At 39.9% G+C, this 26,171-nt stretch overlaps 3 protein-coding genes across 3 annotated transcripts; all 3 read left to right on the plus strand.

Annotated features, from left to right (window-relative positions):
* Positions 1 to 12,095: 12,095 nt before the first annotated feature.
* On the plus strand, positions 12,096 to 14,578 carry slc18a3a (solute carrier family 18 member 3a). The gene has a single exon (XM_072390365.1). The coding sequence runs from the start codon at positions 12,507 to 12,509 to the stop codon at positions 14,064 to 14,066; it is 1,560 nt and encodes a 519-aa protein (XP_072246466.1). The 5' UTR covers positions 12,096 to 12,506; the 3' UTR covers positions 14,067 to 14,578.
* Positions 14,579 to 15,783: 1,205 nt separating this feature from the next.
* On the plus strand, positions 15,784 to 23,023 carry chata (choline O-acetyltransferase a). Its single transcript, XM_072390366.1, has 14 exons — positions 15,784 to 15,852; positions 16,257 to 16,448; positions 16,785 to 16,903; positions 17,799 to 17,852; positions 17,961 to 18,141; positions 18,746 to 18,923; positions 19,015 to 19,184; positions 19,744 to 19,844; positions 20,533 to 20,661; positions 20,754 to 20,876; positions 20,956 to 21,097; positions 21,310 to 21,372; positions 21,456 to 21,593; positions 21,779 to 23,023. The coding sequence occupies exons 1-14, from the start codon at positions 15,805 to 15,807 to the stop codon at positions 22,202 to 22,204; spliced, it is 2,064 nt and encodes a 687-aa protein (XP_072246467.1). The 5' UTR covers positions 15,784 to 15,804; the 3' UTR covers positions 22,205 to 23,023.
* A 2,426-nt stretch (positions 23,024 to 25,449) lies between these two features.
* cunh10orf53 (chromosome unknown C10orf53 homolog) lies at positions 25,450 to 25,946 on the plus strand. Its single transcript, XM_072390367.1, has 3 exons — positions 25,450 to 25,543; positions 25,635 to 25,754; positions 25,857 to 25,946. Exons 1-3 carry the CDS (start codon positions 25,450 to 25,452, stop codon positions 25,919 to 25,921), a joined length of 279 nt encoding a protein of 92 aa, XP_072246468.1. The 3' UTR covers positions 25,922 to 25,946.
* The last annotated feature ends 225 nt before the right edge of the window (positions 25,947 to 26,171 follow it).

The raw sequence follows: 26,171 nt of genomic DNA on the forward strand, positions 1-26,171 counted from the left end.
GTGATAGGACATCATTTAATTTGCCCGTTTTACTTTTTCATATCATGGAATAACTCAAACATTTTGTTTCTTCACATCTGATTTTTCTTACAAACCTTACTTTAGAAACAGGAGGATTTCACTGGCATTTATTTTACATGTGCTGTCTAACCGCATCATTAGACAATACACAGTAATTTACTGGTTATTATATAATCACTATTTTTACGGTAGGTTTCAAAAACCAGGCAGCCTGATCTTTCTGACAGATAATAAGGAATGTTAACATTGTCCAACATGTGAAGGCAGAGTGTTTTTCTGAATTAAGCAGCATCTTTACAAGACCTGTTCCTGATCCTAAATTGAAGATATCTTTGGAACACGGGGCATTGAAATGGATTCCATTTCTGTTTTGTGTCTTTCATCACACAACATAACTCCTCAACAGGACAAGCAAAGCCATCCACCCCCCACCCCCCTGACTCTCCCATATAAATGGGTTGATAGTTTTAAGTCCCATGAAATCTTTACTTAGTGCTAAACATCTGTGCTTCTAATGTTGGGCAGCAATGATCCTGCTCTGTCCAGTGTAATTACATGTGCAGTGGGTTTTCTATAGTTATTGTTCCTTATAAAATGCTGTATGCACTGGTAAGAATTGATTGTATGTCAGCTGATTGAAAGTTTTGTTTCCAATGTACAGTAAGTTATCCTCCGTAGGGTGTTTAAACTGAAATAACAACAACATGCAAAGATCCATCCATACAGTTAATGAAGAATAAAAAGTTTCTAAACTTTTTGACTCCTTTGTCCTTTTGTGTTTTAATTGCGCTCTAAAAGCAGTGCTCCCTTAACATTTACTACCGATAATGACTGAGGGTAAGAAAATCCTCGCTGCAAATGAGTTGTGTATCCTCAAGTACTGTAATTGAGCCCAATTTTGAGGTGTAACTCAATTGATCGTTTCTATTTGATGTTATTAATCTTTTAAAAACATTTTTACTGTCTTTGAAAAATTCGGACGATGGATTGAAAATGTAATGAAAAATTCATTGTGTATTTTTACAGACTGAAATATGGTTTAAGTAAGTTAATCTTAATGAGCACTTTGGCACTCTCGTTTATTAAAGATAATCTGAATGTGTGCCTTTTACCTGTGGTATTTCTATACCGTTGCTGTGTACAGTATACTTAAATCGGAGTACTTCTTTTCCAAAGTAAGAGCAAAGAAGATTGTCTTGTCTTGCCGTCCCCTAGTGTCAGCCCTCGTGTCTCTGTCAGTGTTTGTCCTGTTTCTGATACTAGTTACTGGCAAAGTTTACGGTCTACAGCTCTATGATAGACAGTCACTTTTGAACATCTGTCTGTCTTATCTTTCGTGTGATGATGGAAATAATTTTCCTCCCCCTCCACTTCTGTCAGAGATACCCGCCTGTTTATGCCGCGCTCCTGTCCCAAGGCCTAACCGGAGGCGCAAACGCTGGGGTAAGCTCAACGGTCTCCTGGTGAAGGTGAAGCTGGTATTAAAATGTCAGGCTTTTCTGGATGGTTCTTCTGCTTGCAACCGTTTAGTGTAGTTGGCGTTCCCTGGAATCGGCCTACACCTGGCTCACGGCCCAACGCGCTCCGTCTCCTCCTTTCCACAGAGGAGGCGTGAACCTGCAAAACCTCAGGCCTGTAGGTGGGGCACCCCGGAAGGAGAGTGAGCCGGCCTCTTTCAAGATTGCACTCGATCGCATTTCACAAGACATTTATCCTCAATGACTTCTTAAAAACACAAGTTACATCTGCTGTGCCTGACTGAAACCTGGCTCAGAGCTGGTGAGTTGGCCCCTTTCACTGAACTTTTACCGCTGGATTGCTCATGCATAAACTCACCGAGAACAACCGGTTGTGGTGGTGGCTTAGCATCTATTTTTAAAAACTGTTTTAAGTGCAAACAGTTGCAAGAGGCCCAATACTCCAGTTTTGTGTTTGAGTTGGATCTCCCGCAGCCAGGGGCAGATTTAGAAAAAATATTTATGGGGTGGTGAGAGGGGGGCAGGAATTTTTGAGGGGTGGCAACATATGGCAGATGTGTATATATACTGAATTTAATCACAGTTTGATGAGAAATAGTATGTACACACCACACAAGGCCACTTACAAACTCATACAGACAAACTTAGTTTGTTTCTGGACAGTTTTATTATAATGTATATACAAAAGAGACATTAAAAACAATAACAACACCAGTGTAGCATTTTAAACTTTTTTTCCTCACACTTCATTAACAGATTTTTTCAGTTGCCATAACAAAGATATAAATACAGAAATGTGCAGATTCTGTTGAGGTCATCATTTTGACAGCTTTGTGAAGGCTCACCAGTGAGAATAACATGAAGTTGTCATGCCTATAACAGCTGAATGTTGCCATTTCCATGTTGCTCAGCAAAACACTTCACAAACTTATCTAGATCTAATGCTTTTGTGCGTTTTGATTCAATGCTGAGTACAGCCAAACTCGATAGTCTCTTCTCTGTCATAGTAGACCGCAGATGTCTTTCATTCATTGTCAATGTAAGCTGGCGTCGATGAGCGGCCGGCGTTGTGAGCGGCGCGTTGTGAGCTTTGTGAGCTTCATGAGCGTCGTGAGCGTCGTGAGCTTCAAGAGTTGAGAAAGACTCAACTTTATGCAAATGAGCATTGACGCGACGCGACGACAGCCAATTAGGGCCGATCTGGATTCCGAAGGCGGAAAAAATCGGAAAACGGCAGAGCGCAAACATAAAGAAACACAAAGAAGGCTGCCAAGAGTACGATCCATGGTGAAAGAGGGAACCGATGTATGGATGGATTTTTATATATATATGCTAGTTGCTATACATATAAGCCCCACTCCTTAAGAAGTACAAGCGGCGGGTTGTGAGCGTCGTTAGCGGCTGTGGTCGCTCACAACGCTTTTGGTGTGAGCCCCCGGTTAGGGAAACTCTCCCGCATTGGCTGCACTGGCACCTCACACCTGGACTTGGATACGTCTAGAAGATGGAGGGGAGGAAAGATTCAAACTGCATCCCATGTGAACTAATTATACAACATAACAACTAGTAAAAACACAATCAATTTGGAACTGTCATTAATTAGTTATAACCATCTGACTGTGTTAACGCACACTAACAATTTAGCCTGGAACAGCATTTTTAGCTTCATTTGTTTCATTTTGGAATTTAACCGGAGCAATATTTCTAAAATACATTGAACACAAAATTTTAAAACTCTGTCCCCATCTCATCACACTTTCACACTTACAAGTTTACCCAATTTTTCATATTTAAGCAAACATGAATATTCATATTTATCTGAAGAAGTCTAAGCAAGGTCTCTTAAATACACCCACCTTATAACGAAATGTCTTTCTTCTTATTCATATGTAACTTAGAATACTGTACAGAAACAATTTTCCACACCACGTGGACCGGCTCGACTGGAGATCGTTGGTGATGGTCGGGCATTCTCCTTTCCCTTTCACTGTCTGAGTCCTGCACGACATATTGTCTCTCGCTTTCTCCCTCCTCATCTTGATGATGCTCTCCCCACTCCATATCTTCATTTCTGTGGTGTTCTCCCACCTCCTCATGTCCCTGGTCGCCTTGGCCTTGTATTCCATCAAATTTCTTAAATTTTAATGAAAACAAGACATTGTCATTGAGGTCATTGTCTTTCGCCCCAGTGCTGCTTGTGGTACCCATGGTGACTTAGGCCCTCTTGAGCCATTTGTTAAAGACATTGTAAAAAAAACTTGGTGTAATTTTAGACTGCAATTTTAAAATGGATAAACAGATAAGCTCAGTTGTTAGATCTAGCTTTTTCCAGCTAAGGTTTCCATCCAAGGTCAAGCCTTTTTTATCCCCTAAAAACTTTGAGATGGCTATTCATGCCTTTGTATCGTCCCGCCTGGATTATTGTAACGCCCTTTATGCAGGTATTAGCTGTTCCTCTCTATCTTCAGCTAGAATGCGACAGCCCGCCTTCTTACCAAAACATGAAGGTGGGAACATATTACACCTGTGCTTGTAGCCCTTCACTGGCTCCCTGTCCACTTTAGAATACATTTAAAAATTCTGTTATTTGTTTTCAAATCCCTACATGGTCTGGCCCCTCTGTAAATATCAGAGCTCATAAAGTTGCAGACATCATCTAGGGCTTGCAGGTCCAGCTGACCAACTATGCCTGGTTGTGCCTCGCTCCAGGTTAAAGAGTAGAGGTGACCGGGCTTTTGCGGTGATTGCACCAAAGCTCTGGAACAAGCTGCCACTGCATATACGCTTGGCTCCCTCCCTCTGTGTTTTTAAATCCCACCTAAAAACCCATTTATATGCCCTGGCGTTTAACTCAGCTTGACTGTCTTATTTGTTTATTTATATGTATGTATGTGTATTTTGTTACCCTCCCTTTCTGTTGTCTGTTCTGTTCTGCTGTATATCAAGTCGTATTACCTTACCTGTCCAGAATGTTGATCAGCTGTTGGTGTTGTTTTTAAAGTGCTTTATAAATAAACCTGACTTGACTTGACAAGCATGAGTTTCAGTGCAATTAAAGTGAAGTATGTGTTCACCCAGCATGATGAAGATAACGCCCAGAGGTTGCAACATGCGGCAGAGCTCCCAGTTGGAGTTTCTAAGCAGATTATTTGACAACAGCCTGTCAAATAACAGCCTGGAGTGGGACGTTGCATAATTATTTACTAGTGACGAATGTGTTGTTGTGATTGATTCCAGCCAGTTTATTGTAAGCAATACAAAACACTATGGACGAGACCCTTTGGATGATATGAAATTATCTTAAAAATTGCTTTCCTATATGCATGTCTCCTAAACAAGATTATATTGCTTCTCATCAAAGCACAAGTTCCACCAGAGCCTTGATGACGTGCACAGTAGAGTCCCCAGATTCTGGTGGACATATGGACTTGTCAGATGGAGTGAAGAGTTAGTTTGACCCCACCTCCTGAAGGCCATGATCAACAGCAAATTAATTGTTAGGGATTGAAAGAGCATTATGTAAGAAATGAATAGAAACAGTCAAGAGTTAAATAAGTAGCTGTAAGACTATGAAACTAGACTTTTTAGTAATACTCAAATCTTACAACGTATCGAGATAGCAGAGCATCCCTGACTGAGTAACTTTCAATAAATGTATTTCACACTAATTAGAAAATAGAAAACTATAAGAATGTACCATGTTTTTGTGTTTGATTGCAAATTAACTGTTATGTCATGTATTAAGAGCGTAAAACATGAACAATGTATGGGAAAACAACCTGAAATGCTCAGGAGCATTTTTGAAAAAGTCTCCTTTTAAAGAGGCTATTAGAAGCTAATATTATGTTTTGATCATAGATGATGTCCACAAATTAATTATATAAAGCATCCTGGCTTCAGATTTTACATCAAATGACTGCTGGATTATGTTATACTTTGAATCCAAATGTCTGGCAGGAGAACACAGTCAGCCTTTTATTTTTTTTTATTCATCCGCTTTCCCTCTTACAATCAAACATATTCAGGTACTTAGAGTTCACTGAGGATTATGTCTGGTCAACCAATGAAGTTTTCATATGGGCTTTTTGAGAGGATTACACAGCAATATGAGAACAAGTGCAGCAGAAAGAGAGCATCGAAGAGAGTGCAGACTGTTTGAGAAAGACAGAGAAGTTATATGAATTATCATTTCCCCTGAGCAGTGAGTAGCAATAACCTCCCACCCCAATCAACAAAAAGCACAATAGAACAATCCGTTGTTGCTGTTGCTATTGCTGTTAAAGTGGGAGTAAGAGCTGACCTGCGAGAAAACTAGTTCATCCTTGTGCAATACTTCACCAAGACATAATAAAGTGCACCCATTTTCTTTTACAGTTTACAGAATCAGATAAGAATTCCAACTTGGGAGCTAAGCCAAGATCTGTTCAGAACAGTTATATCAGAAGAGGGAATGTTCTCTCTCTGAAACCTTAAAATTTCATAGCAATCCGAGCAAATGCTATGGATAATGAATTTTACAGTGTATCACATTTATATCAGACAATTATCTACTTGGTCAACTAAGTAACACTCAAACCTGGTCTTGCAGATGCTACTTAACTCTGACAGAAGGCTACAATATGTAATTAAGAAAATTACAACAGGAGAGACATTTTGGAGCCAGTTCCATGTTTCCAAAACTGCTGTCATTTTTATTCCCTCCTCTGTAAGGAATTATTTTATTTCCCTGTGAGATGGGGTGAAAGCAGCTTTCCCAGCCTGGCCTGCATGACTTTTTCAGGTCAATGCCAGGTATTCTATCACCCTCTTTGGTAAAATCAGACTTTGATTGCAATGCCTTTTGACCAACCCACAGGCCAGGCAGGCACAACAAAATGAGGTGAAATGTCAGTCTGTAGCCTCAGGTCGACCACACTCTCTTTTAATGATCCCGACTGTCTGATGTGAAGCCGATTATATAACCCTGACACTATAAGACAGCACACACATGCACAGCAACACACACTCTCTTGTTGAGCAGCCACAGGACAATCAATGCTAATGCTGAGCACAGCTGCTCTTCCAATCAGTTCAATGAATTGGAGAAATCCTACTGTATGTGTAGGGTGTTTTACACAGAAAAAACAGATATGTGAAACTCTGTACTCACATTCAACATCAAAATAATACTCACCTAACATGTTGCATAATAGAGAAAACATATTTGTTTTGAAGAAAACAATGTTTTTACAGGATTAGTGTTTGAGTGTAATCTGGATTAAAGTAGGGCTGTGCGTCAATGCCCTTTAGAAATCACTGTTTTAAATCATGAAGACACACACTGGGACCAGTATAGAGCAGACAATACTGTGACCACTTCACATGTTCAACATCTTTACTTTCATCACAACAGAGCTTGTCCTCAAGAGGTGTATGATCATCTTCCTTTTGTTACAGTTATGATGCTGAGGTCATGTGATTCCATCAGACATGCTCTGCTGGTGGTTCCTTCTGACCCCAAAACACAGCTGAAGTTGATCCAGTTGACTCTTCGGTAAATGCATGAGGACGGGATATATCTCTACAATGCTGCTGACTTTCTGAAACTAAGATGATGTAACCATGAGATGGCACGTGCACATGCACATTTCTTTCTTTAATCAGTTATCAGTTTTAGCATCAGATACACTTTGATTAAAAAGAATGGATTCCACACTTGCCATTGACACCTCTTTTAAATCCAGCAGCATGGACTCTGCTCTCAGCCAGTGTTTTCTTTTCAACTGCTGCGCACATGCGGCACTGAGTTCTCACACAGCACACTTACATAAACACATCTATAGATTGAAAGGCCTTAGTTTAGATTAGTGTGTAGTTTTTTTTCAGCTGTACCACTGACACATGTTAAAGACTACGGTCGCTCTAATGGACTTTGATAGTCTGGAAAAGTGTGACTTTGCTTTACAAAGTGCAAGTCTGACAAAAGCAGCATGCAAATTGCTTGAATATACTGTCCCTCTAAAGTTTGAAATTATTTACCTACAGATTTCAGTCCATCAGAAACACTAACACTGTGATCATTGGGTCAACTCAGGCTAGATTTGATGTTTATGCTGCTTGCATTTGGCCTTAGTGGCCTAGGATTTTGTGTGGCTGCTTGAAATGAATTCTTTGGCAAAAGCTCAAGATAACATGGTTATCTTGAATATCCTGAGCTAGTTTCAAATCAGAGCAGAGTCACTGAAAAAAACAGAAACAAAAAAAAGTTTCTCCCCTAACACAGCCAATCCAGTCATGAGGATGTGCTGGCTCCGCCTTTGAGTCCACAGTCAAGAAGGAACAGACTAAAAATTGATTATTTTCTTCAAAAAAATAAGTTGTAAAGACAAATGATGGTTGTTTATCTGTATCTTCCCCAGTGTCACTGTGCTGCATGTGCGTGTGTGTGCCCAAGCACAAGAGAGAAGAAGATTAAGCAAAGCACAGTCTCTTGAGTGAACCAGAAGCCAACCCAGAGTTCCGGCCTTCATGACTCTGCCTAAGCTTTTCCAGCTACAGTATGTTCACTGAGGGAAATAAATGTGATTATCAGAGCTGTTCTCTGTCTCTACGGTGACGTAAGATTTCCTCTAAAAATAAAACAGAAACATTTTGAGCCCCCTTTTGGTTAGACTCCCGGGATTTATTAGCTGGGTTTAACTTATCTACGTCATGCAAAATATCTGGCAAAAACAACAGTCTCTGTATTGCATGTAAGATAACAGACGTGCGCTTGGTGGTAAATTCACGCTGAGCTCCACAAGTTTATCTTTATTTGTGTGCTCGACTGTCTCACAAATATGTAACACAGCTGCAGTTATCAAAACATTTGCAAATTATTACAAATACAGCAGTAGCAAGTTAAATGCTTCGATGGTTTTGTGGTTCCAGTTTATAACCTTTGTTTCTGTGGTACAAAATAGATGTTCTCTTCATACCTTCATACCTACCTGCATTCCATAGTTTATTCAGAAGTCAGTTCAGAAGAGTTTTCCTCAAACCTTTACGATCTCCATAAAGAAAATCAAATGATGCAAGTAACAACCTCAGAAGGCATTTTCCAGTTTTATATAAATGTGTGGGTGTGCAGAATGAAATGGTACAGTTTGGGATAAAGGATAAAGCTATTGATGCTTTAGGGAGGAGTTTCTCTGATAAACGCAGTTGATTTCAATACAATATGAAGCAACACAGACTATAACGGCGATTTTTCTTCAAGTCAGAATTGCTTTTGGTTTTTAGGCAGTTATAATTAGATATAGTTACGTAAATGCCACATCTCAGTCTGTGAGTGGGTCATCAGGTGAATGACTTGGGCTGATAGATGAAGCCTGTCTAAAAGAAACAGACTAACAGTGAAATGTGGGGTGTTGTTTTACTGTGGCAAGCAGCTGAATAAGTTCATATGTTTGGAACTCGTGAGAGAACTTATTTTAACGTTAATGGGTGAAAATGTGAAGGGGTATGAGGACATCTGCTGGTTGAACAATGACATGACATGCAATAAATCAACCGGAGAAAACTTTTGACTGACTGATTAAAAATAAGATGCCATCACTAAAATCTTCACTCGATATATCAATAGGAGCCATTCGTGTAAGTTTCCTGTATATTCTGTGCCACTCTGGGTGTACTCCGTGGTCAGATATGTTGCTCTTACTTCTTCACCTTACCTTGCTTTAATAAATCTAGGTACAGAGTCAGCTCGGGCATTTCCTTTTTTGTTTGTTTGTTTGTTTATCACAAGCAGTAAAAAATTAAGTCATCAAGGTGTTTCTCAAGCTAGTTACTCTTTACACATGGACAGTAGTAAAACAGAATATGTTGTGTGACGCTGTGATATGAGAAACAAAGGGGGTTTAAGGCTAAGATGATACTTTTATAACCCCCAAAACCACGGTTTTATGACCCTCATTTATAACATAATCTCATGGCAAATTGTTAAAATAGCACGGTACAAATAGAATAGTTCTGCATCTGTTTGGAACTATATCCTCACCAACTTGTGCATCTTTTGCCTTGAGAAAATATACAAGAGTACAATCAGGAGCAGTTCAGCTTCAAGGTGGTTGACACTGCACAATTTCTATGTTGATGCTTGCCTGGTGTCAGCTGGTTCTGAAGAAGAAGTAATATTATTCCATTAAGAACTCTGAACTCAACTTTGTACTCTAAAGGAGGTTTCCAGCTTTCCATATGGATTACCAACATGCATATTGTGCTCTCTGCTGTACAGATTTGGACTTGCTCAGAGACACCTTGACTGTGGAAAGTGCTCTTTATGTGCAGTGGTCTGTCCAGTCAGACTCATTCAAATGAGACGAAACAGACATTTCACAATGTGGATTAAGTAATTAAGCCTGTATAACGGTTGGTAAAGAGTAGCAATGTTCACCTTGGGTCGTTGGTCAGAACATTCAGGACACTCAGAGAGGGTTAACTCTTCTTTACTGTCATGAGTTGTCAAACAATAACATAGTTTTCCATTTGTGAGTCTTGCAGGTGTGAGTTGAACAATAGGGTCCTTTAGGTAGAGGTGCAGGTAAGGTTGGTGTAAATGTGTGCGTTAGTTTGTAAAAATAGCACACGATTCCCACCTCTCCCAAGCCATTGTTAGCACCAGCAATATTTTAGAAGGCGAATATATATGCTTGTCATCAACTGAAACCAGTGCTGTTTACGTCAACTTCAAGAGTGCCAGGAAGTGGCAGAGTGTCAAATAAAATCTTGTACCTGGAGACAACAGAACTTTTACATCAATTTCATATTAAGACAAAGACTAGCGACTTGAACAAGCCCATCGTTTTCTTTATAAAGCAGATGGATCCAGAGTTCTTTTGCTGATTTGTGAATGGACTTCAATTCGAATTTTCTCAAGTTTGTATATTTAAACTGTGTCAGATATTTCTGGAAAGGTATTTGGTTGTATGGTGTTGTTTTCCTAATACCTCAATTTTGTGTCACACATTATCAAGGGAGTTAATATCCCTTTACAACAATAAGGACCTAGAATGTAGGTCCTAATAGTTTCTTGTATATTCATGACTGCTACTGTGTGTGCACTGCACTGACTATAGGGTGATGAGTGTGTTACTTTGGGTGCATAATTTCAGAATTCAAGAATCAAGAATTACATTTTTTGGGAACTCGGTTCAGTTCACATCTTGGGTTTCAATGGTTCCTTCACCTATACATTCACCCTCCACTTGATGTCGATGCTGTTCTGTCTCATGTTACAAATGTCAATTGTTTACAACAAATAAGCTATTTAGTTCCAGTGCTCAATCTGCGTTTACTTTGAAAAACAAAATTAAACGTCTCTTTAACAGATAGGACAAACCAGATAACAACAGAAAAAATCCTTTGGAGAGAAGTAGTCCAAGTGAAATCTTCCCCAGTGTAACAGTATCGTTTAAGGAAAGTCCTCTTAACACGTGTCAGTGTTTAAAAAACCACAACCTATCTGACTCCAGAGTGACATCTGAAACGTGGAAATTTGCTACCGAGATTGATATCCTTTTGAAATGTAATTGTATTTATCTTTCACCGCATTAGCAGAATAAGACTGAAACGTATCAAAATTGGAGACAGTTGCTGAAGCTCGTCTGTGCCGGTAGATGGCAGCGTCCATCTTCATTTCCAATCCCTAAACAACCTCATAAGCTTGGAGCCGTGACTGTAAAACCAATCTCATGCAGGTTTGAAACGAAATGAATGTGATCTTTAAACAGCTGTTAAAATTCAAGATAATTAAGCAATTCGTGCGAAAGTCTATAAACCTATCAATTTATTAGATAATAATCATTGCCCAAAAAACATACGAGAGAAAAGAAATGGGAAATTTGCGCTAAGGGCGATAAAGAGAAAAAAAAAATGAAAGGATAGATAGACAGAAAGCAGATAAGCAGAAGTTTTTCTAACTTCTCTGTTAGCAACAGCTATTATACAACGAGGTGTGTGATCAGCCCTGCTAAATCTTTGCTCATTTACATTGGTGCTTACACATGTGGTCCCTTTATTACTTTAGGGAAAAAAATGGAAAAACGTATTCATTCACTCTAAGTCTTCGCCAAGCTATCCACTGGAGTGTGGTGCTGAAACGAACGTTCTTATTAACAACAAAATCATCAGGGACGCAGCTCACGGTAGCTATCATTACGGGTTTTTCTTTCAGGTGTTCACTCCACGATGAAACCAAAATCTAGTTGTGTGTGGTGTTCTGAGAAGCTTGTCGACGCTTCCAACCATCACACTTAAATAAGACTGCTAAAAGTTTGCCACAAAAATATATAGCGTTTACTGAATATAAAGTAATCTTTTCCAAGCATCTTCGGCTCCACTTTGACGCAACTGAATGAACAGCAGTATGCACCCGGGATTGTGTGTTTAATTAGCATTAAAAGTCTGCTAGAGAGAAGCAGCACTGTGCGTCACAGCCATCAGAGAAGATGGGAGGGTGTTGGGGGATACCTATGGGAGTCAACAAACTGCAGTATGTATTTCTTCCACGGCCGACAAAAACCAGCCGGGCTGATGTGAAATGATGACTTAGCTCGCAGCGTTACAGGTGACTGGAGACAGCTGGGTGAGTCTGGGAGTCTGAGGGGCAGCAGACGGACCTCAAACAGCGAGCGCACGTTAATGGAGCCATTGCGCTGTGAACTGAAGGTGAATCCCCAACTTATGAGCGCGCTTTCCGGGACCGGCACGTCACCTGAATGACGGGATATGAGACAATGAAGCAGCAAGAGAGAACGGGGATAAAACGGGTTCAAGTCACGAAAGTGGAAAAGCGCGTGCGATGACGGACAACGCAAGGGAGAGAGAAGAGGTAAAGCAGCGGAAAGTTATCTAGCTAATCAGGGCTCCCGGTGCTGGATAGGAGAACAAGACAGATGCGCCAAGCTTGCGTAAAACTGTTAACAATCCGAGGAAATTGAATTGTATTTTTCTGCAAATAAGACTTTTGAGGCCAAAAGAGCGGAAATTATGGAGCCAGAGGGACTGACAGAGGGGCAAGGCACCAATACGGCACAATCTGCCGCTTCTAAACTGTCCCAGATGGGTGAAAGAACTAAACAACTGGGCAACGTAATGCAAGACCCAGAACGGCAGAAACGAATCATTTTAGTAATAGTCTGCGTAGTACTTTTGTTAGACAACATGCTTTACATGGTACTTGTGCCAATTATACCCGACTACCTTGCAGGGCTTCAGAAAGCAGCGGATCTTGCCCAAGAGGCTACGCTACACAGCAACTCCACTAACAGCACCATCCACAAAGTACCTAAAGGAAACTTCGACCTACAGATAGGCGTTCTTTTTGCCTCCAAGGCCATCCTGCAGCTGTTGGTGAACCCACTAAGTGGCACGTTTATAGATAGAGTAGGGTATGATATCCCACTATTTATCGGACTCAGTATCATGTTTCTCTCCACCCTTACATTTGCTGTTGCTGAAAACTACGTGACTCTGTTCGTGGCGCGCAGCATGCAGGGCCTCGGATCGGCTTTCGCAGACACCTCGGGGATCGCTCTAATCGCTGACAGGTACACGGAGGAGGCAGAGAGGAGCAAGGCGTTGGGTATCGCCTTGGCTTTCATCTCTTTTGGGAGCCTGGCGGCTCCCCCCTTTGGAGGGATCCTCTATCAGTTCGCGGGGAAGCAGGTGCCCTTCCTGATCCTGGCTGTCGTCTGTCTCATTGACGGTGTGTTATGTCTGATTGTGCTGAAGCCCTTCTCCAATCGAGAGAGAGAAAACATGCCTGTGGGCACCCCAATATACAGACTTATGATTGACCCATATATAGCCGTGGTGGCTGGAGCTCTGACCATCTGTAACATCCCCCTTGCTTTCCTTGAGCCCACTATCGCTAAGTGGATGGAGGAGACCATGAATGCCAGTGAATGGGAGATCGGCATGACGTGGTTCCCTGCATTCTTCCCTCATGTGTTAGGTGTATATCTCACTGTGAAATTAGCAGCCAAGTACCCTCATCTCCAGTGGTTTTACGGAGCAATAGGTATGGTGTTCATAGGTGCGAGCTCATGCACTGTACCAGCCTGTAAAAACTTTGGGCAGCTCATGATACCGCTGTGTGGAATCTGCTTTGGCATCGCCTTCGTGGACACGGCGCTCCTGCCGACTTTAGGTTTCCTCGTGGACGTGCGGCACGTTTCAGTGTACGGCAGCGTGTATGCAATTGCAGACATTTCTTATTGCTTGGCCTATGCAATGGGACCCGTGGTGGCTGGGCAGATAGTGCACGACCTGGGCTTTGTTCAACTGAACTTGGGCATGGGGCTCGCCAACGTACTTTACGCACCGGCGCTCCTTCTACTGAAGAACGTGACGCAGATGAAGCCCTCATTCTCCGAGCGAAACATGCTCCTGGAGGATGGCCCCACGGGACTGTATGACACGATTAAGATGGAGCAACGTGAGAAGAAGAGAAAGGGTTTGTGCACAACGATCGACGACGATGGCATTGAGACTTTTGCTCAACGGTCGTACTCAGAGGAGGAATCCTCAGGAGGAGAGTACGCGTAAAATACCTTTAACTGTGTGTAAAACTAAGTGCCAGTGTGAAGGTGTGTGTATCTGGTCCAGTTCAATCAACTGTGTAACACGATTAGAATTGTGTAACAATATCACTTATTTCCTGCTCCTTGACACAATTGTTGTTGGTTTTGTCAAAGTAAGTGGCTCAAGGCTATAGTAGAATGACGCTTTTTTATTTTAAAGTGAGAGTATTGTGAAAGATATGTGTTCATTAACAATAGCCTGTTTAAAACGCTATCAGAAGCTGACTCATAACCTATTCAGGGAATAGTGTGTAAATGAATTTGAGAAAAAAAGGAACAATTGTATTGTTTGCGTCTGTCAATGTAATCTGTAATTACTTTTGCTGCTAATTGCATATGCAACACTGTGTGCAGTTTTAGAAAGATGGAAATAACCTGGAATCTGCGTCTTTTTTGGTTGTTTGTTTAATTTATCTGAATGATGTGCTTCTGGAATGCAAAGCCTAATTATTATAAGATCTGCGACTGTACAGACATGTATATTCATGTAAATAATAAATCATTATTATGTGAACTACACCGTTTGTTGGCACTATTTGTTTAGACAATGAGTTGAATTTGATGCTCTGACTTTAATTTTTCTCAAGGTCGAGAAAAAGAAAGTTGTTTTTTTCTCGACCATATACTTGTACATAAGGTGGTGGTCATATCAGCTTATCAAATAAAGACTGTTGTGTGTCTCTAGACACATATAAGTTGAAAATAACGAATATTGTTACGTGGTACATTTACATTCCTAATATAAACTAAAGATAATTGTCATTTTAGTAAAAGTAATTTATCTGAATTCGAAAAATACATTTAGAGCAAAATACATTAAAAAAAATTCATAAAGGGTCCTGTTATTGATCGTGAATGTAAAATGGAGTTGGAAGAAGTAGTTTATTTTGTCCGAAATGCAGATCTCTGCAAACAGTATGAAACACGCCATGCCAATTAACTCAGATAGATGTAGTAAGGTAGGACAAATGTTTGCGCTCATATTGTTATGTTAGTCAAAGGAAGAAATCCGCGAAAAATCCTTCCTAATTGTTCTCTGCACATCTAAGCCGCTCTGCCGGTGTCTAAATAAGCTGGAGTTGTATATGAGAGATGCCATATAAACTTACTGGCGAATAGCAGGACTTCTGGGAGGAGCCTGCTCAGAGGCTGAGGTACCCTCTCAGCATCTCTCTTGAGCCAACGAGAGAGTCCTGCTCCTACCTTGCAGGGGATTGAAAGATGATGAAAATGTTACGAAATGGAAGTGGTGCGATTTTAAAGAAAGTCTACAAGAAACTGAAGTAAAGATGGGCTGGACCAGACATCTTGCTTGTCTTGTTTCCCTTTTTCTTTTGTCTGGTGAGTGAAACCTTTCAGTTTTTTGTGATGGATTGCTTTAGTTTGGTCTCTTTAATAACATTAGTATAGCAGAGCATTTTACGACATTTAATGCCCAGTATAGCACAACATAAAAAAAAGAAAGTGAAAATCTTGCAAGGTGCATGCTTCTATTTAATTTTTTTAGTGACAGTTTTTTCTGCCTTTTGTTAAAATCTCTATAAATGCACTCTTTTTCAGATAGAATGTAGCCATAACTGTTATTTACTTTAAAGCTTTTTGCTTACTGTATTCAATATACTGATTTTATCCCATTTCATTTGTGGACTCATAGAGTTTCTCTTATGATCCAAGCAGCTTGACAGCCCCTCTGTGCCGCCACCATGGCAGTTCTGGACCGAGAAGCTGCTAAAGATTTAGACGACAGAGATGTGAATATCTTCCACTGTCTCATTTTATTTTATTTTTTTGTGATCTGCGTGAGAGAAATAAACTCTTGCAATTATAGATTCCATAATCACGTGAAGTTTCAATGATCTCTAGAAATAAACCTCACTTTAACGGATTAAATAAGAATCCATGTATAACAGTTTTCTAAGAAGTGGCATTTAACTCAAGTGAAGAGTAACAACTAACATTTTTGGCTGGTAGTTGTTATCACATTCAAAGAATTATTTAATTATTTTATCTTTTAAATATAATTATGTTATGAATTAGGGTTAGGGTCACTTTGAAGGATTACATGCTGATGTTTAAGCACAAATTTACAATAAAATGTGACGGGAGTTAAAATGTTGATTGGATTCATTTTCTTTATCCCCGCACACCTTTGCAGGGTCTGCCGAAGCTGCCGCTGCCCAACCTGAAAGACACACTGGAAATGTACCTCAGGTGCATGAAGCACCTGCTCACTGAAGAACAATTCAACAAGACCCAGAAAATAGTGAAGGAGTTTGGAGCCCATGGAGGAGTAGGGGAGTTCCTGCAGAGCAAATTGGTGGAGAGGAGAGAAAAAAAGGCCAACTGGGTGAACACATTTTTTTTTCTTTTCTTTTCAAGTTCAGAGAAATGACATAAATGTATGTCTATTTATCAAAATGTAAAATTTGGGTATACGGAAAAGTCTTAAGTTTAACTCAAATTTAGGGATGTTTTAAATCAACTTCTACAAACATTTTTCCCGTAAACAAACTATTCACGGCAGTGGAAAACTTACAATGTCGTCCAAGTAGATTCACCCCCTTGAAAGCGACCGCCACATTCACTCCTTTAGTTTTACTTGTAGGTCGAATCCACTAAGGGATTGTGCTTTTCACATTTAAACTGTGTAAAATGTGTAAAATCCATGTATTTTCTGCTGCAGTTAAACGAGTATTGGCTGAATGACATGTACCTAAACAACAGACTGGCTCTGCCCGTCAACTCCAGTCCTGCAATGGTATTTCCCCAACAGAACTTCAGGGCCTCCTTCGACTCATTAAGGTATGACACACAACACTGCAGAGACAAGGACATCATAAAGGGTTAGCTGGTCTGCACAAATATTCATTTAAGATCAATGCCTTTGATGAGGTCATCAGTATCTGTTATCATTTAAGTTAGACTCCATTCCAAAAAAATCCAACTGGTCATCAGAAGCACACCTTTATGTGTCTGCATCACTCAGGGCCGGAAGACGAGTCTCCGTTTTTTGGATAAGTGGCTGGGACTGCATTACAGGTTCCTCTTATAGATAACTCATCAGTGCCATAGATCTGAAATTAATTTGTGGAAACCAGCTAATTTACTGGGATATCAATTAAAGTTTCAAGTAACAGTGATTAAATCTTCATAAACTGATTATTACTTACACAATACACAGAAATAATCATTAGTTCATGGAGACATATAGGAATTCATGTTATATCCTGCATTAATGTCATTAATTATGATACATCAAACCATTGTGCGTTAACTAAAGATTACTTAAGTATATCAATTGTCCAAAATTCAAAAGAAACTCTAGTGTGTGCCCCGATATAACAGGGCAGAAAAATACACTCATCTTGTGGAAGTGATCTGTTTTTTTGCATTGTTCCTCATTATTAATCTGCAACAACAAACGATTAAAAGGAAGCTGTAATTGCCATGCAGTGTTCTCATTTCTTTGTCAACTTGGGATGATTACAGTATGAGGTCAGAGAAATAACAGCTTTGATTGATTATAGTAAATCGATCAATTCCTTACTACACACTGAAAAATTAGATCATTACCCAGAGCACCCTGAGAGGTCAGGTGGTCATGTGGTTAATAAACAATGAAATAATTCATGTTAAATGTAATAATTTATACCCACCCGAGGGAGTGACTGACTACATTTTGTGTGGGTTTCCCTAGGTTTGCTGCACAGTTAATTTCAGGAGTTTTGGAGTACAAGACTCTTCTTGATGCGTAAGTTGACGCACAATTGAAACTGTCATCGTGGAATCAGCGTTACCTGGATTGTGTTTAAATAGCTGACAAAGCTGAGTGTGTGTGTGTGTGTGTGTGTGTGTGTAGCCATGCCCTGCCTGTGGAGTATGCCCGGGGCCAGCTCGCTGGAACCCCTTTCTGCATGGAGCAGTACTACCGCCTCTTCACATCTTACCGTCTACCGGGGCCTGAGAGGGACACACTAGTGGCTCAGGAGAGCAGCGTGATGCCAGAGCCTGAACACATCATTGTGGCTTGTAAAAACCAGGTCAGGCTCAAAGAAACACAAATCCAAAACAGAGAGAGTATGAGCTCCTTCTGGGACTGTAAAGCAAATTACACAGTCTTCATCAGCCCATTTAGAATGTTGTCATGGAGATAGATCATGTGACATGTAGGTTTAGAATCACTCATGCTTATGAAATGAGAATGAACATTATTCATACTGGAAGGTTGACAAACCAGTCCCAACTTTTAACATAGCTTAAAGCTTTTTCCTGATGATTTCAACCATATCTCATGATTATTTTTCATGTTGATGAGCTATGGCCTCTACCAGAGCCCTAGTGTTGTTGGACTCATTCTACTTGTCATCGAAGAAAGTTTTTGATGACAGGCAGAGTATTTTGGGCACTGTGTTATTGTTCTGAATGAATCGGGGAGAAATCGAACATATCTCTGATGGTAGGCTGTTAAACAATAAGAATCTAAAATTTAAAGTCTCTGACTTTTTTTTTTTACACAGCACAATATGTGTCCATGTTGTCAGAAAAGTTTATCAGCAACTCAGATTCCTTGATAACTTCAAATGGGAAACTAGAGGATCCAGTGCAATGAAAAACAGATTGTTTTCAATCAGAACCTCTTTCCAGTTCTTTGTCCTGGACGTGGTGATCAATTTCCGTCGGCTCAACGAAAGAGACCTGTTGACTCAGCTGGAGAAGATCGTCAAGATGGCCGACAGTGAGGAAGAGCGTCTCCCCCCTATAGGTCTGCTCACTTCAGATGGACGGACAGAGTGGGCCGAGTCTCGCAGAGTGTTAATGAGAGGTGCACTTTGAGAAAAAAATTCTGCGTTTTCTCAATAAAATTAGATGGTTCTCAGTGTCTCTAGTGGTGACTGACATTTATTTCCCTCCAGAGTCGACCAACAGAGACTCCCTGGACATGATTGAGCGTTGTCTTTGCCTGGTCTGTCTGGATGACGCAAGCGGTTTTGAGCTTAGCGACACCGCACGTTCTACGTTGATGCTCCACGGAGGAGGAGCAACCAAGAATGGGGGCAACCGCTGGTACGACAAGCCGATGCAGGTCAGTGAGCACAGTTCATTTCCCTAACATTTTCCATACTGTGTCCAAGAACTTCAAGTTTGGTATATGGTTATTTGAAGGAAGAAAGAAATAATTACTGAAAGATGACAGATAGTTGGAAAAAAAATAAAGATGATTTATGGAATCATGTTCCCTTCATAACATAAGAGGGAAACTACGTGACTGAACACATTTGTGTCATCTCACACTGCTGGTGGGTGTGATTTACCAGTTCTCTTTCAACTTTAAAGACATTCAAATTGAGAGCACACACACGTTTACATTGGAGATCATGTCTGTTGATTGAAAAATGCTTTTAGCATGACATTTGATAGGGGTGTTTTAATAAAGCATTCACATTACCTTACTGAATTACATTTTCTACCTGGATGCTTCTTTCATAAAAAATTGTGTCAATGATGTACATGTGAAGTGATGTGAACGTGCAGCGTAGCTGAACAAATGCGGAGATGAAACTGTAGTTACAAATAATCTTGAATTATCAAACTCTGAATTTGAACTAAATAAAATCGCACTTAAAGGAGCTTTTCTTTGTCAGTTTGTTGTAGGAGCTGATGGCTGTTGCGGAGTCGTGTGTGAACACTCGGCCTTTGAAGGAATTGTCCTTGTGCAGTGTACAGAGTATCTCCTCAAATACATGTGAGAAAGAAAACATTTTTGAATATGTGATGTTTCTTGATATGTCATAGATTAGGTTAAGATTAATTGATCATTAAGTGTGAGCACCTCAAAAGCAGAGCTTTGCTGGTCTGAAGCACTCAGGTGTGTGTTAACACAACAACAATGGTGAAAGACATCAGCAAAGATCATAGAGAAGCAGTTGTTGCCGCTCACCAGTCAGGGTGTTGAAGAATTTACAAGGACATTTCCAAACAATTTGGAGTCTTTCATTCTACAATGAAAAAGACTGATTATAAGTGGGAAAACAGTTGCCAACCTTCTCAGCAGCGAACTACCCAGAAAGTTCATCCCATAAGAGACTTTATTAAAGTCATGCCTAAACAAATTACCACAAACCTTCAGGAACTGAAGGAACGTTGTAAAGAGGAGCGGGCCAAAGTCCGTCCACAACAATGAGGAGAGAAGCATCAAAGAGAAAGCGATAACTTCCAGTTATTGCTGCTAAAAGGAGGTTCTACAACACATTGTATAATGTGGAGCAATTCATTGTTCACATACTGCCTTTACATTTTGTCTTAGTATTTGTTAAGTGAGCACTGACTGACGACTTTTTAAAAAAATTCCCCGCAGTTTTAAATATTATAATTGAAAGGGGCTGTACTTTATTTTTCACTTGAATGTATGTTACGTCCCTATGTGATATCAGGACTGGCAGCCCATCAAAGCTGGTCAGGGCTGCAAGTGTGAGCGAGCTGCCTGCACCACGCAGACTCCGCTGGAAGTGCACTCCAGAGATTCACAAACACATTGCCTCCTCTGCCGACAACCTCCAGAGGTTTGTGCTCAACGTAAATTCTCTAAAGTCTAACAAATGAATAAATGCATTCAACACATGGAGAAAAAAAAAATCTATCTCTGTTTGGTCAGACTAGTGAAAAATCTAGTCATGAATGTTTACAAGTTCCAAGACTATGGAAAAGAGTTTATCAAGAAGCAGAAAATGAGTCCAGATGCCTACATCCAGGTTGCTCTACAGTTAGCCTTCTATCGGTGAGTAAAAAATCAAATGTTTTCACATGGTATTTCAGATTAACCCCAGGCATCAAGGCTGTCTCTCTGTCTGTTGCAGGTGTCACGGCAGACTAGTGTCAACCTATGAGAGTGCTTCCACACGTCGTTTTCAGCAAGGCCGAGTAGACAACATTCGCTCAGCCACACCTGAAGCTCTGGCCTTTGTTAGAGCAATGACAGATGAGACACTGAGCTCAAGCGTAAGAGGTTTTAATGCAGATGCTGCACTCATAATGACATTGTGAAATGAATCCTAGAGCAGAATAAATCTGAATGATTTCTTTGCTTTCAGTAGCAGCACTAATCTTTTACTGCATTTCGTGTTTATGCAAACCACCATAAATGATTAAGCTAACTGTGAATAAAGGAATTGAATCATCCAGTTTTGACTGTCGGTCTGTGACTTCTGCAGGACACAGAGAAGATGGAGATGTTTCGAGGAGCAATAACCGTACAGACAAAATACACTATTCTGGTAACTTTTCTCTACTACTAGAGTTCTATTATAGTGTTCACTTGTTGAATGAATACAAAAAAAACGTGCTCTTTGCTTTTCAGGCAATAACAGGGATGGCGATTGACAATCACCTGCTAGGACTACGTGAAATTGCACATGAAATGAAGATGGAAAAGCCAGAAATCTTCAAAGACGAAGCCTATCTCATCAGTAATCAGTTCATTCTCTCTACAAGTCAGGTGATTTTAAAACAGTTTTAGATCCTGAAACCATCCACATTCTGATTTTGTTTTTGTGCCATGTAGATAGAAACAGACAACATTAAAATGTCGACATAAATGTGAAAATTTTGATATCTTGGCTGAATAGAAAGAATAATTTTCCAAAGAGCAGTGATATTATCAGTTTACATGTATTCCCTCAGGTCCCAACTACTGTTGAGATGTTCTGCTGCTACGGACCCGTGGTTCTAAATGGATACGGCACATGCTACAACCCTCAGTCAGACCACATCATCTTCTCAGTGTCCAGTTTCCGTGAGAGCCCGCAGACATGTTCAGCAGAATTTGTAAAGTGCTTGGTGCAGGGACTCCTGGACATGAGGGATCTGTGCAATAAATGCAACTCTGGCTCCGATCAAGCCGAGCAAAGAAAGGGTCAGACCATGGAGACGCACACACAGACGGAAACATACTGGCGGGACAAAACCCGGCAGAGCCCATCTGCCCCCACCAAGAGTCGGCAAACAGTCCCGCAGGTGCTGGTGAGAAGTCCAGACAAGACTAATGCAGAGACCCAAACCCAGACCTCACCTCAGGGAAAGGCTTTGAAAAATGGGAACAAATCATAGGAAACTGTCAGTGCCAGTGACTTCAGTGGTGGTGTGACTATATGCCTGTTTTTGTGCTGCCATAGTTTATTCCTCATGAGTCACTCACAAAATATACACTGTAGCTGTGATGCAAAATGTTGTGTTGTATTATTGCATTCCATACTATCAAATGTGTGGTGATAATCAGATCAAATTAAAGAATGCTAGCGCCATTTGTTTTTATAGAGGAAATTTATGGCTGTTGAAATAGCAAACATGATGCGGCAGATGAGAAATGTTGACACAGCTGGAGTATGTAGACAATAATTTGAACCAGATGTATGGTTTTGATTGTTATTTTGCACAAAACTGAGATGCAATAGCCAAAGAAATTAGCATATTAACCGCTGGATAACCAGTGCTTGAGTTAAGCTTCAGGTTAAGTCGCAAGTCTGCATAATTTTGTAAATAAAGCCGGTCAGTCAGTTTAATCAGGCAAAGACGCATACTGCTATTTCATTTTTTGAAGATTGTGAAATGCAATGCAATTTCTACATGTTCATAAATCATCTATTGTGCAAACAGTGCGTATTATAGTGCAAAAATGTCTGCTCAAAAAAGCATTGTCTTATAAAATATATACTGGGACTCACACTGTGCTTGTATAACAAATAAAATCTATGTGTGTGGATTCTAAAGGGATACTTTTCTATTCAAGAAGTATGTGTTTTTAAATGTACGTGCAGAATCTATCAATTAAGTTCTTTATTTTTATATGATATAATCTAGTGTGAGCTGATGTAGCTGTGAGTTTGAAAAATTAGTATATGAAACTCAAAACAGAGATGATCACTGTGTTTATAACTGTCAAAGTATTGTGGTTATATTACTGAAGATTAAAACATACAATCAAGTGAAGGCTCAAATCATTTTGCAATTTACAGGAGGAGCATGTTGTGTGTCGGTATCTTCCAACGTCATTAAAATGAAAAAAAAAGTTGCAAACACTTAAAAAGTTAACAGTCAGTAACATGACTCGGTAAAAAATGAGCATCCCGGGGAGGCTAAAGACTGAGATGTTCAAGTCTGTGAGGGCAACAATTAATAATAAATAAAACATAGTTAAAATAATGTTTCACAACAAAACAAAACAATGTGAGGCATTTAATTATCTATGATACAAAACAATCAAATGATTCAGATAATCTAGCAAAATCTTTGTTGGCAAGGGAAAAGGCTGAAACCAGAAGTGAATGAATGCGATCTTAAGGTCCTAAGAAACCATTGGATTTAACAGACACGATCCTGTGGTTGAAATTACTACATGAGCTCAGGAAAACCTCTGAAACCCACTGTCAGTGATTAAAGTTTCGTCACGAGATTCAGAAAGGCTGCTACCTTCTCTAAAGCGGAGCTCCTCCAAGATGGACCGAGGTGAACAGTGATGATCTGGGGTTGCATTATTGTGCAGGGCATCTGTGAAGACACCACTATGGCTAAATACACAGATTTGGAGCAATATATGCATCCACCCTGAAGATATCTTTTTCATTTAATCTTTTGCTTATTTCAGCAAGACAATGCCAGCAGCATGACACAGTGGTAAAAGCACATGTGGACTAAAGTAGCCCATCAGCAGTCCAGGTCAACTACTGAAAATATTTCGCTTCCAAAACCACAGAAATAGATATTTTGACATGCAGGAAATGCACTGGTGCATTACTGATAGCTGTGTTCCAGTTGGAGGAGGGTTCTACTGTTGTACTGGGGCACCAAAAACATATCCTTATCCATTGTTGTTCATTAAATCTATGCTTTTCATGCATGTGAAAAGGATCCGTTGTCACCCTCAGTCCCCAAACATTTACAGTGTATAGTCACTAAATATGCTTTCGTCCAAAATTTTGCAATTTCAACAAGATATAATTTGTATTTATTACATTTTTAGTTAAACAGGATTTCAATGATTTACAAATCATTGCAATCGTTTTTTAACTTTACACAGAGCCCTGATATTTTTTGAAGTGTGGCTGAATTAATTTGGGGAGAACATAGATCATTATATCTGTAACTGTGCCAGTGATAGCCAATTGCTGACTTTCCACTTTTGCATTTATGATCATGACGAGTCAGATTTGTTGGAAATATTCTTTCAAGACTTCTATAAAATCAGACTGAACATAAAATAATTGTCTGGTTAGCTTGTATTAGGATGATTGGACCATAGTGTGTAAATGTATAGATGAATGGTTGTAAGAACAGATTATTTCAATATCACGGTAATGTTAAGAAAAACATGTTTGAAGCGTTCTCCATTATTTCAAATCACAGGAAAGTATACTAATAAGAGGCTCCAACAGAGCTAACAATCCACTATCATACACATACAATTATGCCTCATCCAGAGCTAATATTGAAATCATGATTCAAGATGATCTCATACAATATGGGGCTGAATTGAGCACACTTTGCCCTTATATAACCACTCCGGCTCTAAACGTCTCCTTCCCTGTGCTCTGATGGGTTACTGTTTCACAATTTTTTTTAATCTTGTTGGTTAATATTTAGCACACTTTGTATTTTAATTATACTTCACCACTAGTTTTCTATTTTTCATCAAATCTTAGTTTTAATGGCCTCAGAGAGGAAAAACAAAGGGAAAATATTTCTTCACATTTTCTTTCTTAATCCCTTGAGGCAATAAATCAAGAAGAATCTTTTTATACTTGCGCTTAGTGGTTGTTTTGGGATTGGTCGTGTTGTGGGGAGTTTATAGTTCTCATGATAGGTTACTGAGGGCTAGGGTTGATTATGTATAGGCAAGTTGCTTAATAGCATCTCTTGTAAAATACTTGCAGCTTTCTTGTGTAGTTTGACGTCCATTTTCATTTATTAGTGAAACATATTTCTTGTTCTAGGAATGCCAGCATAACTTGTTAATTTAATCATATTAAACTAATTTCTTGAACAGGGTGCTGCAGATTGTCTTATATGGGTATTTACTTCCCCTTGAGCTGCCTTTGGTCAGTCCTCCTAGCCTATTTTCCCATTAGTGCTTTATTATTGCCTTATTATTTCTCAACGTGCTTTCTGACCTTAAATGTAATAAAGTTTAATTTTCTAACTATTTTAACCTTTATCTGCCTTAAATCTTGCGTCCAATGGTGAAACAAACAAACAAAACAAAATATCTATATATATTTTCAACTAGTGACGTTGTCTGATACTACCGTCAACGACAAGTACTTCTTGTTTGACAGTTACCAAGGTGACCACAACAAACAATGCCTGCTAATGCGCGAGTGACACTTTGCTACGGACCTTCTGAATCCAGTGGCGTGGTAAAACACAGGACCTTCCGGTTGCAAGGTCTCCAAGGTTTGTCCCGTCACAGTGCTGTTACCTGCACGTCGTCTGCCAGATATCACTGCTACAGGTTAAACATCCGTATATCATCATCTATCTGCAGCCTCCCTGGGAGCACGCGGGCACCAGTGCGTCCTGGAGGAGACGCAGGACTGGAACGTGGTGGAGCTCGTGGTCAGCGGGGAGATCGTTTTCAGCTGTCATATAAAGAAGCTGGAGTTCGGTGAGTTTGGTTGGTTTAGTTTTGCCGAAAATCCCCGAATACGCGTTACGTGCTCGTGATGTCATTTCAATTGAGACACAGACATTTTTCCACAACATGTAGGTGGAGATGGAAAACTGGATCCTGTTTGCAAAGAAGCGGTGGCTGCCGTGGAGAATGCTTACTGATTATTTAATCAGGACTGATTAAAAAAAAAAAACACCTATGACAGACTTTTCCTCCTTATTCTGTCAAATAAACTATGAAATACTGAGACTGTAGGTAGTCAACGTTGAATCACTTTATTTCTTCAACTGCATGAAGTAACAGGTATTCTGCCTTTGTTGAGATTTAATCGACAGATTACCAATCAAGAAACCCCCTCAAATTGGCCACATATACTCTCTACTACCAAAAAGTGTTGCAGAGCTTTGTGTA

Source organism: Leuresthes tenuis, unplaced genomic scaffold (genome assembly GCF_036924035.1).
Source record: "Leuresthes tenuis unplaced genomic scaffold, fLeuTen1.0.hap1 SCAF_8, whole genome shotgun sequence".
Lineage (NCBI taxonomy): Eukaryota > Metazoa > Chordata > Actinopteri > Atheriniformes > Atherinopsidae > Leuresthes > Leuresthes tenuis.